Source organism: Anabrus simplex, chromosome 1 (assembly GCF_040414725.1).
Source record: "Anabrus simplex isolate iqAnaSimp1 chromosome 1, ASM4041472v1, whole genome shotgun sequence".
Classification (NCBI taxonomy): domain Eukaryota; kingdom Metazoa; phylum Arthropoda; class Insecta; order Orthoptera; family Tettigoniidae; genus Anabrus; species Anabrus simplex.
Window position 1 is genome coordinate 1,285,218,680 of NC_090265.1, and position 12,760 is coordinate 1,285,231,439.

A 12,760-nucleotide genomic window follows, 5' to 3' on the forward strand; every position below is an offset into this window, starting at 1 on the left:
ACGATAAAGCGATGCAGGTAACTCGTGGCATAAATCTGAAACATTGAAGATGTTTTGTGTATGTGCTATGTATCAGTTCAATTCTTTGTCGCTAGAAGGCCACCCAACAATGAGTTGAAGAGAATAACATGAAGGTTAATGGAGGTAAATCAACTGTTACAACATTTACAAACAGGAGTTTTAAAACTGAATTTGAATATACTTTGGATGGGGTAGTTATCCCAAAAGATGGCAAGTGCAAATACTTAGGTGTAAGATTTGAAAGTAATTTGCACTGGAAGGGTCATGTTGATGACATTGTTGGGAAAGCATACAGATCGTTACATGTCATAATGAGGCTACTTAAAGGATGCAACAAAGAATTAAAAGAGAAAAGTTACTTAAGTATGGTTCGTCCATTATTGGAATTGGAATTTCAACCAGCAACTGGTGACACATTACCAAATATCCATAAGGAATTTCACCTGAGGATTTATTTACTATACAGATGAAGGTGTTAGAAATTATACATATGATGTACAAGTTTTGCAGCTACACTGTCTGGATCCTCACCAAGAATACCTAATAAAAGAAATAGATAGTGTGCAGAGGAAAGCAGCGAGATTTGTAACAAGGGATTTCAGGAGAAAGAGTAGTGTATCAGAAATGTTAAAGGAAATAGGGTGGGAAACTTTAAGTAACAGAAGGGAGAAAACTAGACTTATAGGATTATATAGAGCCTATACAGGAGAAGAAGCATGGGGAGATATCCGTGAGATGGATGATGATGATGAAGACAGAGGAGATTCACAATGGTTAAGCTATGTCACGAGTTGAGTTATATGGTGGAATAACCAATGCTAATAAATGAAGAATGTAGCAAAGGGATAATAATACAGACTTGGTATTTAATAACTTCACATGAGAAGTAGCAGTAAATTTCACAGGGCTAGCAGTGAACAGAATCATCAGGGTGCTTTGTTAAGTCGCTCCTTCACAGAGGCTTGCAGACTGAATGCTGGGAAGCTTAACAGTGTCTAATCCTTACTAAAATATTGTAAATCTGAATGTTGGACTGTTCATGATTCTTTCACGTAAAGGGATCCTTAAAAATCAATAAAATACACTACCTAAATGAAGCCTACCAAAATGTATGTAGAATAGAATTTCCTAGAAAAAGGTTCATTTGCATTTTCTTCATGAACAAAGTTCTCAAAAAAAAAAAAAAAAAAGCATTTCTGTGTTTTGGTGCAGGTTTTATCTGATGAAAATCAATATAACAGGTAAACTGCTAAATCATGCATACTTACAGAAGAGGCAGATATAGAATTTAGAATTAAACTCCCTCTCCAAATGGTCATCAGTAATAGCGCTTTTAGGAAGTATTTACATCACATGCACTTCTTCTATAGGAGATTCAGCTCACTTGTGTGCGGGTAAGGAGGCAAGGGGCAACAGAAGAATATCATCTCCTATTTGCTTGGTTATGGAGGTAAACAGTGAGGAAAGGTAAACCAGTACCACAAGGTCTGGGTTTCCTTGAATTTCTTTGAACCTAGCGGAAGGACTACCATACGTGTCGCTTCCACCAACCCAGCTCATACTGATAAGCTTCACATACTATTAACATGGAGCACTGAAACATTGTAATAGTCTCACAGGAAAGCAGGCACAATCTACTATTGGTTGACATTCATATCAAACGGGAAAGAATTTTATGTGTGCAAAGCTGCAGGTAAAACTACTCAAAGTCATACATAGAAAGATAATACTTTCCTTCTAATTCTTTCAATTATACAACATGCGACTACTTTACCTCTTTCTGTTGATTCTCAAATGTTTGGAAGACCTAAGTAAGTCTTTCATAAGAAAACAATGCACTTACCAATCATCAGCATGTCCATTATCAATATTTATAAATGTTCATATGAATACAAAAATAGTTGCTTTAATGACACAAGTAACATCACTCCCTCTCTTCATCCTGAAAAATATGAATGCTTTAGGAATTTGGGGTTACAATGCTTTATTTTATGAACATAACTTCATTACCTGAAAAAATTAAATAACTAGAACAAGAAGTGCACTGCCTTAACTGCTGATTTATTCACTCTCCTGATTAAGAAAAATGGTGAGCGTTTCTCAAATGAAACAATGCTTCAAAAGAAATATCTAATGACTAAGAAGTATTTTGTATTTCTTAAATATAATACACTGTTAGCTGTGAATTTCAACCAGCAACTGGTGACACATTACCAAATATCCCTAAGGAATTTCACCTGAGGATTTATTTACTATACAGATGAAGGTGTTAGAAATTATACATATGATGTACAAGTTTTGCAGCTACACTGTCTGGATTATTTCAGGAGAGAGATGGAATATAAAAACCATAATAATGTTACAATTTTTTATACGTCTAATTCCAAACTTCAACATCTTGTCAGCATTCTAGTGAAATTTACTATGTACAAAGGTTTTCAGTTACATCTGGTCATTTCAACTGGAATACTGATGGATGTAAACGCTGTATTAGTCACCATTTGCTGGACATACTGCAGATATCTCCTTTTGTTAATAAGAAATATGTGTATAAAATTCTAGACAAGAATCTATCTTGTTTGGATCCCTACAATATAACAGCTTCATTTACAGGTCAAATGATTTGAACATCTACAGGATAGTACCAAATTAACCCCTCACATACATTTGATAGTTCAATTAGCGCAACTCAGTAACAGCACTATACTGTATACGGTACTTATTTAAGAAAAGCACTACATGTAAGGCCTTCTGTGTGTCAGACTCACTTGAATATAAAGAAAAACAAAAAGAATGAGAAAAACAAACAAATGAACTAGCCCCAATAAACAGTGTACAATCCATTGCACTACATATTTATGTAAACCATACACACATACTATCATATACCTGCAATCTGTTCACTTTGTCTTAGGATTTCATTATTTACATTTAATCTGGATATTATCTTAATCTTACATAGTGGACAGTTAGCAAATACAAAAATAAGTGGCAAAAAGCCCTTTATTTATATACCCCATTCCAAACTTCACAGATAATTTAAAATAAGTTGATGAGTTTATCCTTAGCTATACTATACAACTAGACTGTGTACCTATCTTTCAAATTCTCCAGTAATGTGACAGAGAACATGAGCTACAGTACAACAAAAATTGAAGCACATAGGAAATCAGCTAGATCATTCAAAGCACAGTAAGCAATGTAGAGACATTTGAACACTATAGGGCAATTACCCTTCTTGCCAAGTTACGAAAAAAGAGTCACATTCATTTTATATCATGAATCCCAAGATTCAGTAAACAGATCAGAAAAACTTAATAGTTTCATATTATGTTATCCAAAAGTTTCTACACAGGTAAGTTGCCACAACTAAATCTCATATGACTGTGCAAATAAATTTATTCCAGAAATGTTGAAGTAAGCAAAAGTCTGGGATATTATTACACAGATAGTGAACTCTTTAAATACTGATAGCGGGGCCACAATTCCCTGTATTGTGCTAGTACAACATACATATCCAAGTTAATAACACCTATTCAATAGCAACCATCACATATAATGGAAATAACACAGAATGAGCATATGTACACAAAATTTAGGTATACAGAAGCATTAAATCTGGAAAAATGACAGGGTCTGGACATATTTTAGTGGCAGAACCTCTGATATTAAGGAAAGCAACAAACAGCTTCCATAAAATGATAATGTACTGTAAATAATTCACTGAAGTCACCAATAACATATAAAATAGATTCTATGTTTATATGCTGAATAACTCAGGATTTGTTTTCCCATTTCATATCAAACTCTAGACTTCAATGAATCAATGTTCTAATCAGCAAATCAACTTAAAGGATTGAAATCCTTTTTAATATATATGTTACTGATGATAAAGGATTAACTTTCACCACACTAATTGTCAAAATAAAACATTAACATAACAAACATCACCCTCATCTTAAATATCACAAACATCAAGTCAGACTACCTTAACAACTTCATTAAAATGCATATAAAAGAACATATTATCCTTATACAAATATAAAGTAACTGATACTATTGAAAAGGATCAACATAAACAAATATGTGATTAAAGATCTCTTCATTTATGAATTCTTTCTTTCTTTTTAACAAGCGTTATTACTCAAATATTTAGAAAGCTTTTCTATCACTCCTTTTCCTTTCAACATAATGCGACCTACCAATCAATGAGTGAACCAACTGCAATTAAGTTACTTTCATTGTATTTGACAGGTAATTAAGCACCAAACATATATTTCAGAATGTGAAGAAGCTAACAAATCACTACACTTCTCCATTATGTCATTAAAGTGGAATTAAAATCACATAGGCAGTGTGTTCACTCATTTTAATTCACATATTCTTATAAGAAGAAAAACAGAATACACTAAGGAAAACGTTTATCTTGAACATTTTAAACAACAACTTTAACTGCTACCACAGATCATTTCCTGGCTAAAGTACTATTTATTATACTGTATTTCTGGAAACGACAGCTACAGAGTGTACAGCATAATGTACAGCCCTATAATAAGTGTGGGAGAGGGTATTAAAAAATGTAGGGAGGGGGGAAGAGAAGAAAATGTGGTAGCAGAAAAAGTAGCATAAATTGAATTCTTGATTTCGTCCTTTACCTTGCCCCGTCTTCAGTAATAAAGAGCTCAATTGTCAGTCACAACACAAGCAATGATGTTAAGAGATGGCAACGAAACAGCCCATATTCTTGAGCAAGTCACGTGACTGAAAGACGTGCAAAGTAGACATTCATTTTTTTTGTTCACAATAGTTTTCAAAAGTAGATTGGCTCGGGACTAAAAATAAGTTTTCAAAGTCTGAAAACTTTAGACTACCAAATTCATTAGTTTTCCTAAATTCATGTTATTTTAAGTTAACTTATATCCAAAGAATAAACTGCACTTTTTATAAAATACCTACAATCTTTAAACCATCACAATAATGATCTTTCAAAGGTGAAATTGTTATGCAATAACCCTCTTTTGTAGAATCACATCTTGGACACAAAATTCTTGCCCAAGTGTAGAAGAGATCTTGAGGAACAACTTGTACACTTCACTAAAATGACTTGATACCATTCTACGTACACTTTCAATCAATGGCAGTGAACTTGGATTTTAGTATTTTTCACAATATATCGTTCTTCTTTGGACACACTTTATAATTCACAGGATCACTTCAATAGCAAAATCATCATACCCCACCACTGAGTAATATTTATCATGACTGAAACATTCTTGAAGCATCAAACAGTTTTGTTTCGCACAGCTCATATTTACTCATTTCTAAGGCCGCTTTCATACAGCTTCAAGGAAAACCTTTAAAGAATGCTGTATTTATGGTTATGTTAACTTCTTTAACTCTAATGGGAATCCATACAACAAACCCGAAGAGAAGAGAGACACTGTAAACCTTCCTTGAAAAGAACAGTACCTTGTGGATTATTGTAGGGTTTGATATATTTCTAGACTTTGATAGATGTGAACTGACTTTCCACAGCACAAAATCACAGGGCATGTCTCAAGACAATTCACCATTAATTATGGGCCAATTCAAATAACAATAAATAATTAACAACTAGAAATCTTTCTAAAGAGGGAAGAAAAAAGAGAAATATTTCAACTAAAACTATGGACAAGTTATAACATGTAACCTGGGCCATATGAATTAAGGCAGTTACCCTGCAAGCTGTTACTAGTCAAACTGATAGGATTTTACCAGCTCAAGACAACATCCAACAGCAATGAAGTATTAGTAAGGCAGGGAAGGGAAGGGAAGGGAAGGGAAAACTTAAATTCTTCTAAAATAATGAAGAAATGTCATCATTTGCGTTTCCTAATTTGATGATGACTGTAGTGTCCACCAAAACTGACAGAAGCGTTCGAAGCATCCTGGTTGTTTTGGCACGGTGGCAGGTGGTACAATGTTGAGGGTCCTGGCGCTGCCTGGTCCCACCAATGCACTACGGATGATGGGGGAGGGACCTGATGAAGTGGAGGTTGATGGTGGTTCAATATATACGACTGTGGCACGTACGACGTCGATGGCGCTGGAAATTGCGGATGCAACATTGGTTGTTGCGACAAAACCAATGGAGTCTGTGTTTGAGTCTGATGGTGCAGAGTCATAGTTTGTGGTGGTGCATTCCACACTACTGCACCACTGCTGGGGCCAGGCGGGCCCCACAGTATCTGCTAGCAGCGCCGATTACGCCAATGGTTCAAATAATCTTGATAACTCACAGATATCTTCTCACTCTGGTAACGAGTCAACTTGATTGCACGACGGATATCTGGTGTCACCGAACCTTTGTAACCACCTTTGCGCAGCAACGAGTCAATTGTTTGGATCTGGTCCCAGCCTAGTACAAACATTTATAATTTTATACACAGTGCCTTTAAATTTTTTTAAATAAAAAGCAAAATAAAAAGTAAATTCATATACCATGAGAGTCAAGACAGGTGAAAAATAGGTAAGTTGCATCTGAAAATACTCAATCCGAAATAATAATGTAAGAAATCGAGTTAAATTATTCTTATCAAGCAGATTATATACTGTTCCCGAGTCAAGATAAAGTCCCTGGATTTAGGCCGCCTAGTAATGCGGGGCATAGCTGTCCATGCTCCATCTGGCTTTCACCTCATGCAGATGAGACAGATGTTTCTACTTCTGGTTATTACATGATCAAAAATCCAGTTGCTATGTCAGATTTCCCCCATGTCTCCATTTGAACTAGTAACTCTCACAGGTACCACCTCTTTGCTCAAGAACAGTATAAATTGTCACGTGATACTCACAATTTATATGAAATTAACAGGTTGTAAAGAAAGTTTAGCACATGCATCAAGATTAACATTTCAAATATACTGCAATGATAGAAGGGTAGAGTAATGGAAACCATTCTTTAAAATACAGGATCACATCACTTCCTGTAATGGTGGTTATTTAGGACAGATTGGGAAATCCACCCAGTACTATGAGTATTTAGTATTTGTGTAGGTAGTGTTTACATGTAAACAGAGCACCATACTTTTAGAATGCACATGGGGAAAATTAACAACAACTATTTCACTGAAAGTTTAATAACTAAAACAAGAAGTATGTATACTAATGCACGTAAATGTCCAGTGAATTATATCACACAATTTTCTGCACATCATACCAAATGGATGACCATCAGAGGTAGAAACCACAACAATTTCCTAGTAAAATATCGAATGGGCACCTGCAACAAACATTTTTTTTAAATTAAGAGAAAGAGTTTTACTCCCACAGTAATGAACATTTCAAAATCATTTAAATTATGAAAATCACTTGCTTTTCATTTTCATTTCAGATGGTATCATCAATCCAGAAAAAAATCGTATCCCCCCACCCAAAGGATTTTGAGAACTGCTGCCATCACCTGAATTAGAAATCGTGTAGTCAATCATCATCATGGTTGATAATAATCATTTCCCATTTTTCAACAGAATCCAGGTAGGAGCAAATACAATTCCTGTCCACTATTTCTCGACCAATACTGTGTTCCAGTCCAGGTTCCATTGTCTTACACTATTCTTCTCTCTAAGTCCATCCATTATAATCTTTGTCTTCTTTACCCTCTCTTCCCTGTAATCTGTCCTTCCAGTGCTTGTCTTGGTAAATCTTTCTTCACGCATCTGCTTGATGTCCAAACCATTTCTGACGTTTTGCTCCAGTTCTTCATTTAGCTTTTGTCCTTTTAGTTCTCCAAAGGCCGAGGATTCCCCGATTTAGGAGTTAATGGAATATTTTCTAACAAATAGAAATCAGGACTCAAAGTCACAAGTTTGGTCCATAAATTTTTCAGTGTATTAATTTGCACAGAATTCTTAAGCACAGACAATAAAAGCTGTATGAATGGTATCTCCCTACAATTAGTAATAGATTAGAATCTTCATACTGTCATGGTTTAACATCTTCAGTTGAAAATGAAATGGCATGTGTCTGAGGACAAGTTCGGCTCGCCAGATGCAGGTCTTTTAATTTGACTCCCGTAGGCGACCTGCGCGTCATGATGAGGATGAAATGATGATGAAGATGGCACATACACCCAGCCCCCATGCCAGCGAAATTAACCAATTAAGGTTAAAATTCCCGACCCTGCCAGGAATCAAACCCGTGACCCCTGTGACCAAAGGCCAGCGCACTAACCATTTAGCCATGGAGCCGGACGACATCTTCAGTTAATATGGCCAGTAAAACTATCCATCATCATGTACAGAAAAACTGAAGCAGAGTACTAATCCACTTTGATTTTCTCCAATACCAGTTTATTGTCCTTTCACCCCCAGTTAAATTCTTGCAGAACTTCCTGAGTTTGAATAATGTTTATCTTTCAAAATGGCTTAGACTATGTCTATTAAATGCTGTAAGATGGTTTATCTTCTCTGAGTCATTGAAATGAGTCCATACCTGACTTACCTCTGGTACTCAATTATGTACTGAACAGGTGACTGGGGTTTGAGTCACGTAGCTATCAGCTTGCATTCAGAAGAGAGTGGGTTCGATACCCGCTGTCGGCAACCTTGAAAATGGTTTTCCGTTGTCTCCCATTTTCACACTAGACAAATACCGGGCCTGTACCTTAATTAAGGCCACGGTCACTTCCTTCCTGCCCCTAGTCCTTTCTTATCCCACTGTCACCATAAGACCTATCTGGTCGGTGCAATGTAAAGCAAATAGTAAATAAATTGTTAAAAAACTCTATTTTGTAATAATTTAGAGCTTTATTTCTGCTGAAAATGCATATTTTGAACTGATGTTTATCCTCTGAGTTACTCTTCTATTTGAGGGCAATTTAAATTTTTATCTTAAAATAAATTTAGTAAAAGCAATTCAGGTGGTGATTTGTGTTTTTATTGTATACTATGTTCTAATGCTACTTTACACACTGCTAATTTCTTAGTGTTATTTATTCCCCAATCCTGTAGTGACTTTACTAATGAGCCTGATGAAACACAAAATAGCGATCTGCGCTCAGATGGCCTTCACTTAAACCGCAGTCGTACGTATAAGTTAGGAAATTTGTTTGGAAGGGTAATGGGGAGGTACATTCAGGGAAATGGGATGGCCTAGGGAGCGGTGATAAGGGAACAGGGAACTGGAAATCAAGTAGGGATGACAAAAATGTTAAATAGAATTAACTTAATAGATATATATTTACCAGATATTGTAATAGGAGTTGATTCCTGGCTGAGAAATGATATAATGGATGCAGAAATTATGAATGGAAAATTCTAAATTCCCATAAAGGGAAATAGATATTTTTCACCAATAGAGCACGTCAAAAACATATCAGACGTAAGGCATAAATTTTCTCATGGAACTGGAGTGTGTATCCAAGAGATAGGATAGGAATGGTGGGAGGGGGAGTATTCATTCTGGTGAAAGAAGAATTTGTAAGCTACGAAAAAGTCAAAGATGAGAAACATGAAATTCTCGGTGTAAGGCTCATTTCTAAAGATAATAGGCAACTTGATATATTTGGAGTGTACAGACCGGGTAAGGGTAGCACTGACACGGATTCAGAATTATTTGATAAGATAATCAGCAATGTGGAAAACGACATGGAAAGAAATGTGATTGTAGCGGGGGTATGAATTTGCCAGATGTCAATTGGGAAGGAAATGCGAACGACAGGAAGCATGACCAACAAATGGCAAATAAGTTATTATGGGAAGGACAGCTGATTCAGAAAGTGATGGAACCAATGAGAGGGAAAACTATCCTGGATTGGTGCTGGTAAAACCAGATGAGCTCTATAGAGAAATCAAAGTAATAGATGGTATTAGTGATCACGAAGCGGTTTTTGTCATAGTTAAAAATAAATGTGATAAAAAGGAAGGTCTTAAAAGTAGGACTACTAGGCAGAACCATACGGCTGATAAAGCAGGCACGAGGCAGTTTCTAAAAGGTAACTGTACCGGGCGGTACACCTCCACGCCGCAAATTCAAATATTGCGCCAGTTGAAACCCCTCTACAGGAGGAAGCCTGAACTTTAACAAACTGTATTAACTCAATGGTTTCTCGGAAGATGTCACTACTGTAAATTTGGTAATTTGGAAGTGTTCTGAACTGTGTCTATTTTGATTTGTGTTTGTTTGCTCCGTATCAAGAAGTTTGAACATTCTCTAACAGATGTCGCTACCCAAAACTATGGTAGCACACTCTGGTGCAATGGAATGAACCTTCTTGAAGAAATATTGTATTCCTAAGTTTTATTTTTACTAAATTTTATTCTGTGGTTTGTGGGTTGGCAATATAAATCCTTTCCTTCCGCCAGTTTTGAAATTAGCCAATCATAAATTTCTGTAATTAATTTCCCACCAATAAGGTGTTTCTTCATCGTCTTGTGTATTAGTTTTTGCTGGTTGCCAATAAAAGTTTGTGGGCGGGTTGTTATCATTCATGAAAGGTCTCGAATGTTCCACGAGGGTATATAAACTGCTGATTTTCTTGTCTCGGTGCCACTTCAGTAACATCTTTCTCAGTGTGTGAATATATAGCGGGGGGCGGGAAGCGCCTCTTTCTTCAAGCAGCAGTTCATCTACAAGGTAATGGACTGTTAACATCTTCATTTCGTGCTAGCTCAGCAGTTTAACTCTCGGGGAGGGTTCGAAACCTTTAGTATGTAGCCTACCTTTTTAAAATGTAAATTCTTTTCTGTCTATCTAAAAATTACAAATCTGTAAAGCAGGGATAGAGAGTGCTTCACCCTCTCGAACTCTCCTTCATTTTTGAAAAAGGAGGTGACTACGTTTTCATAACCGTTCTTCTCTTCTTTAATATAGTAAGTTTTCTCATAGGTGTCACCTTCCTAGATTGGGATTAGCCCCTGTATTATCGGCCTAGCGCCACATAGGTTTTTTTTACACAAACGTTGTGTTGGAGTGCAAGTCATCGCCTCCATTCTATTTTGCACTATGGGCCAGTAACTTAACTTGATGTTTGTTTTCCTCGTGTAAAGGCCCTGTAGGTTGGGTATCTAATACCCCTGTTTCTTGGTGTGCCTTGAGGGCAGTCTGAAGTGAAGGTTTGTTGTAGCCTTCGATAGGCTTGTAAAATTGAGAGCGGGTTTGCTCTTTTTCTTAACATTGTAATTAGGAGCAAGTGCTCCTCGTACTTAGGGGTTTTCTGCCCTTTAGCAATTATGGTGGTGAGCTGAGAGCTCAGAAATTAATCTTGGGGTTCGAAGCCCAAATCTTGTAACACTGTAATTTCTTAACTTGTTTTCCTGTTACTTGGTACCTGATACTCTGTTGTTGTTATCTGTTGATTTTGAAAAGAAAATATAACCTTTGTTAAAGTTTTAAATTAACTTTAATTTTGTAGTTGAGACCTATTCCAGCCCGCACCTTCTTTCACCTCTGCCTTCCACGGATAACTCCGTAACAGTAACTATGATAAGTGGAAAAAGGTAAATAAAAATGTAAACAGACTCTGGGATGGGTTTAAAGCAATTGTTGAGGAATGTGAAAACAGGTTTGTACCTTTAAGGGTGGTAAGGAATGGTAAAGACGCACCTTATTATAATAGAGAAGTAAGGAGACTAAGACGGAGATGCAGACTGGAAAGAAATAGAGTTAGAAATGGCTGTGGCAGTAAGGAGAAATTGAAGGAACTTACTAGAAAATTGAATCTAGCAAAGAAGGCAGCTAAGGATAAGATGATGGGCAAGCATAATTGGCAGTCATACAAATTTTAGTGAAAAATGGAAGGGTATGTATAGGTATTTTAAGCCAGAAACAGGTTCCAAGAAGGACATTCCAGGAATAATTAACGAACAATGGGAGTGTGTATGTGAGGATCTTCAAAAGGCAGAAGTATTCAGTCAGCAGTATGTAAAGATTGTTGGTTACAAGGAAAATGTCCAGATAGAGGAGGAGACCTATGCTAAAGAAGTATTAAAATTTACATATGATAACAATGACATTTACAATAACATACAAAAGCTGAAAACTAGAAAAGCAGCTGGAAATGATAAGATTTCTGGGGATATACTACAGACAATGGGTTGGGATATAGTACCATATCTGAAGTACTTATTTGATTATCGTTTGGTCGAAGGAGTTATACCAGATGAATAGAGAGTTGCTATAGTAGCCCCTGTGTATAAAGGAAAGGGTGATAGACATAAAGCTAAAAACTACAGGCCAGTAAGTTTGACATGCATTGTATGTAAGCTTTGGGAAGGCATTCTTTCTGATTATATTAGACATGTTTGCGAAATTAATAACTGGTTCGATAGAAGGCAGTTCGGTTTTAGGAAAGGTTATTCCATTGAAGCTCAACTTGTAGGATTCCGGCAAGATATAGCAGATATCTTGGATTCAGGAGGTCAAATGGACTGTATCGCGATTGACCTGTCTAAAGCATTTGATAGGGTGGATCATGGGAGACTACTGGCAAAAATGAGTGCAATTGGACTAGACAAAAGAGAGACTGAATGGGTTGCTATATTTCTAGAAAATAGATCTCAGAGAATTAGAGTAGGTGAAGCTTTATCTGACGCTGTAATAATTAAGAGGGGAATTCCTCAAGGCAGTATTATCGGACCTTTATGTTGTCTTATATATATATAAATGATATGAGTAAAGGAGTGGAATCAGAGGTAAGGCTTTTTGCGGATGATGTTATTCTGTATAGAGTAATAAATAAGTTACAAGATTGTGAGCAACT

General features: G+C 36.3%; 1 protein-coding gene across 1 annotated transcript in view; it reads right to left on the bottom strand.

The window, feature by feature from the left end:
* Positions 1–2,061: 2,061 nt before the first annotated feature.
* Positions 2,062–12,760, bottom strand: part of LOC136858271 (nuclear protein AMMECR1) — a 135,056-nt gene continuing 124,357 nt past the window's right edge. The window contains exon 4 of the mRNA XM_067137679.2: positions 2,062–6,418. Coding sequence (XP_066993780.2) covers positions 6,252–6,418 — 167 coding nt within the window. The 3' untranslated portion in view covers positions 2,062–6,251. The remainder of the gene's footprint in view (positions 6,419–12,760) is intronic.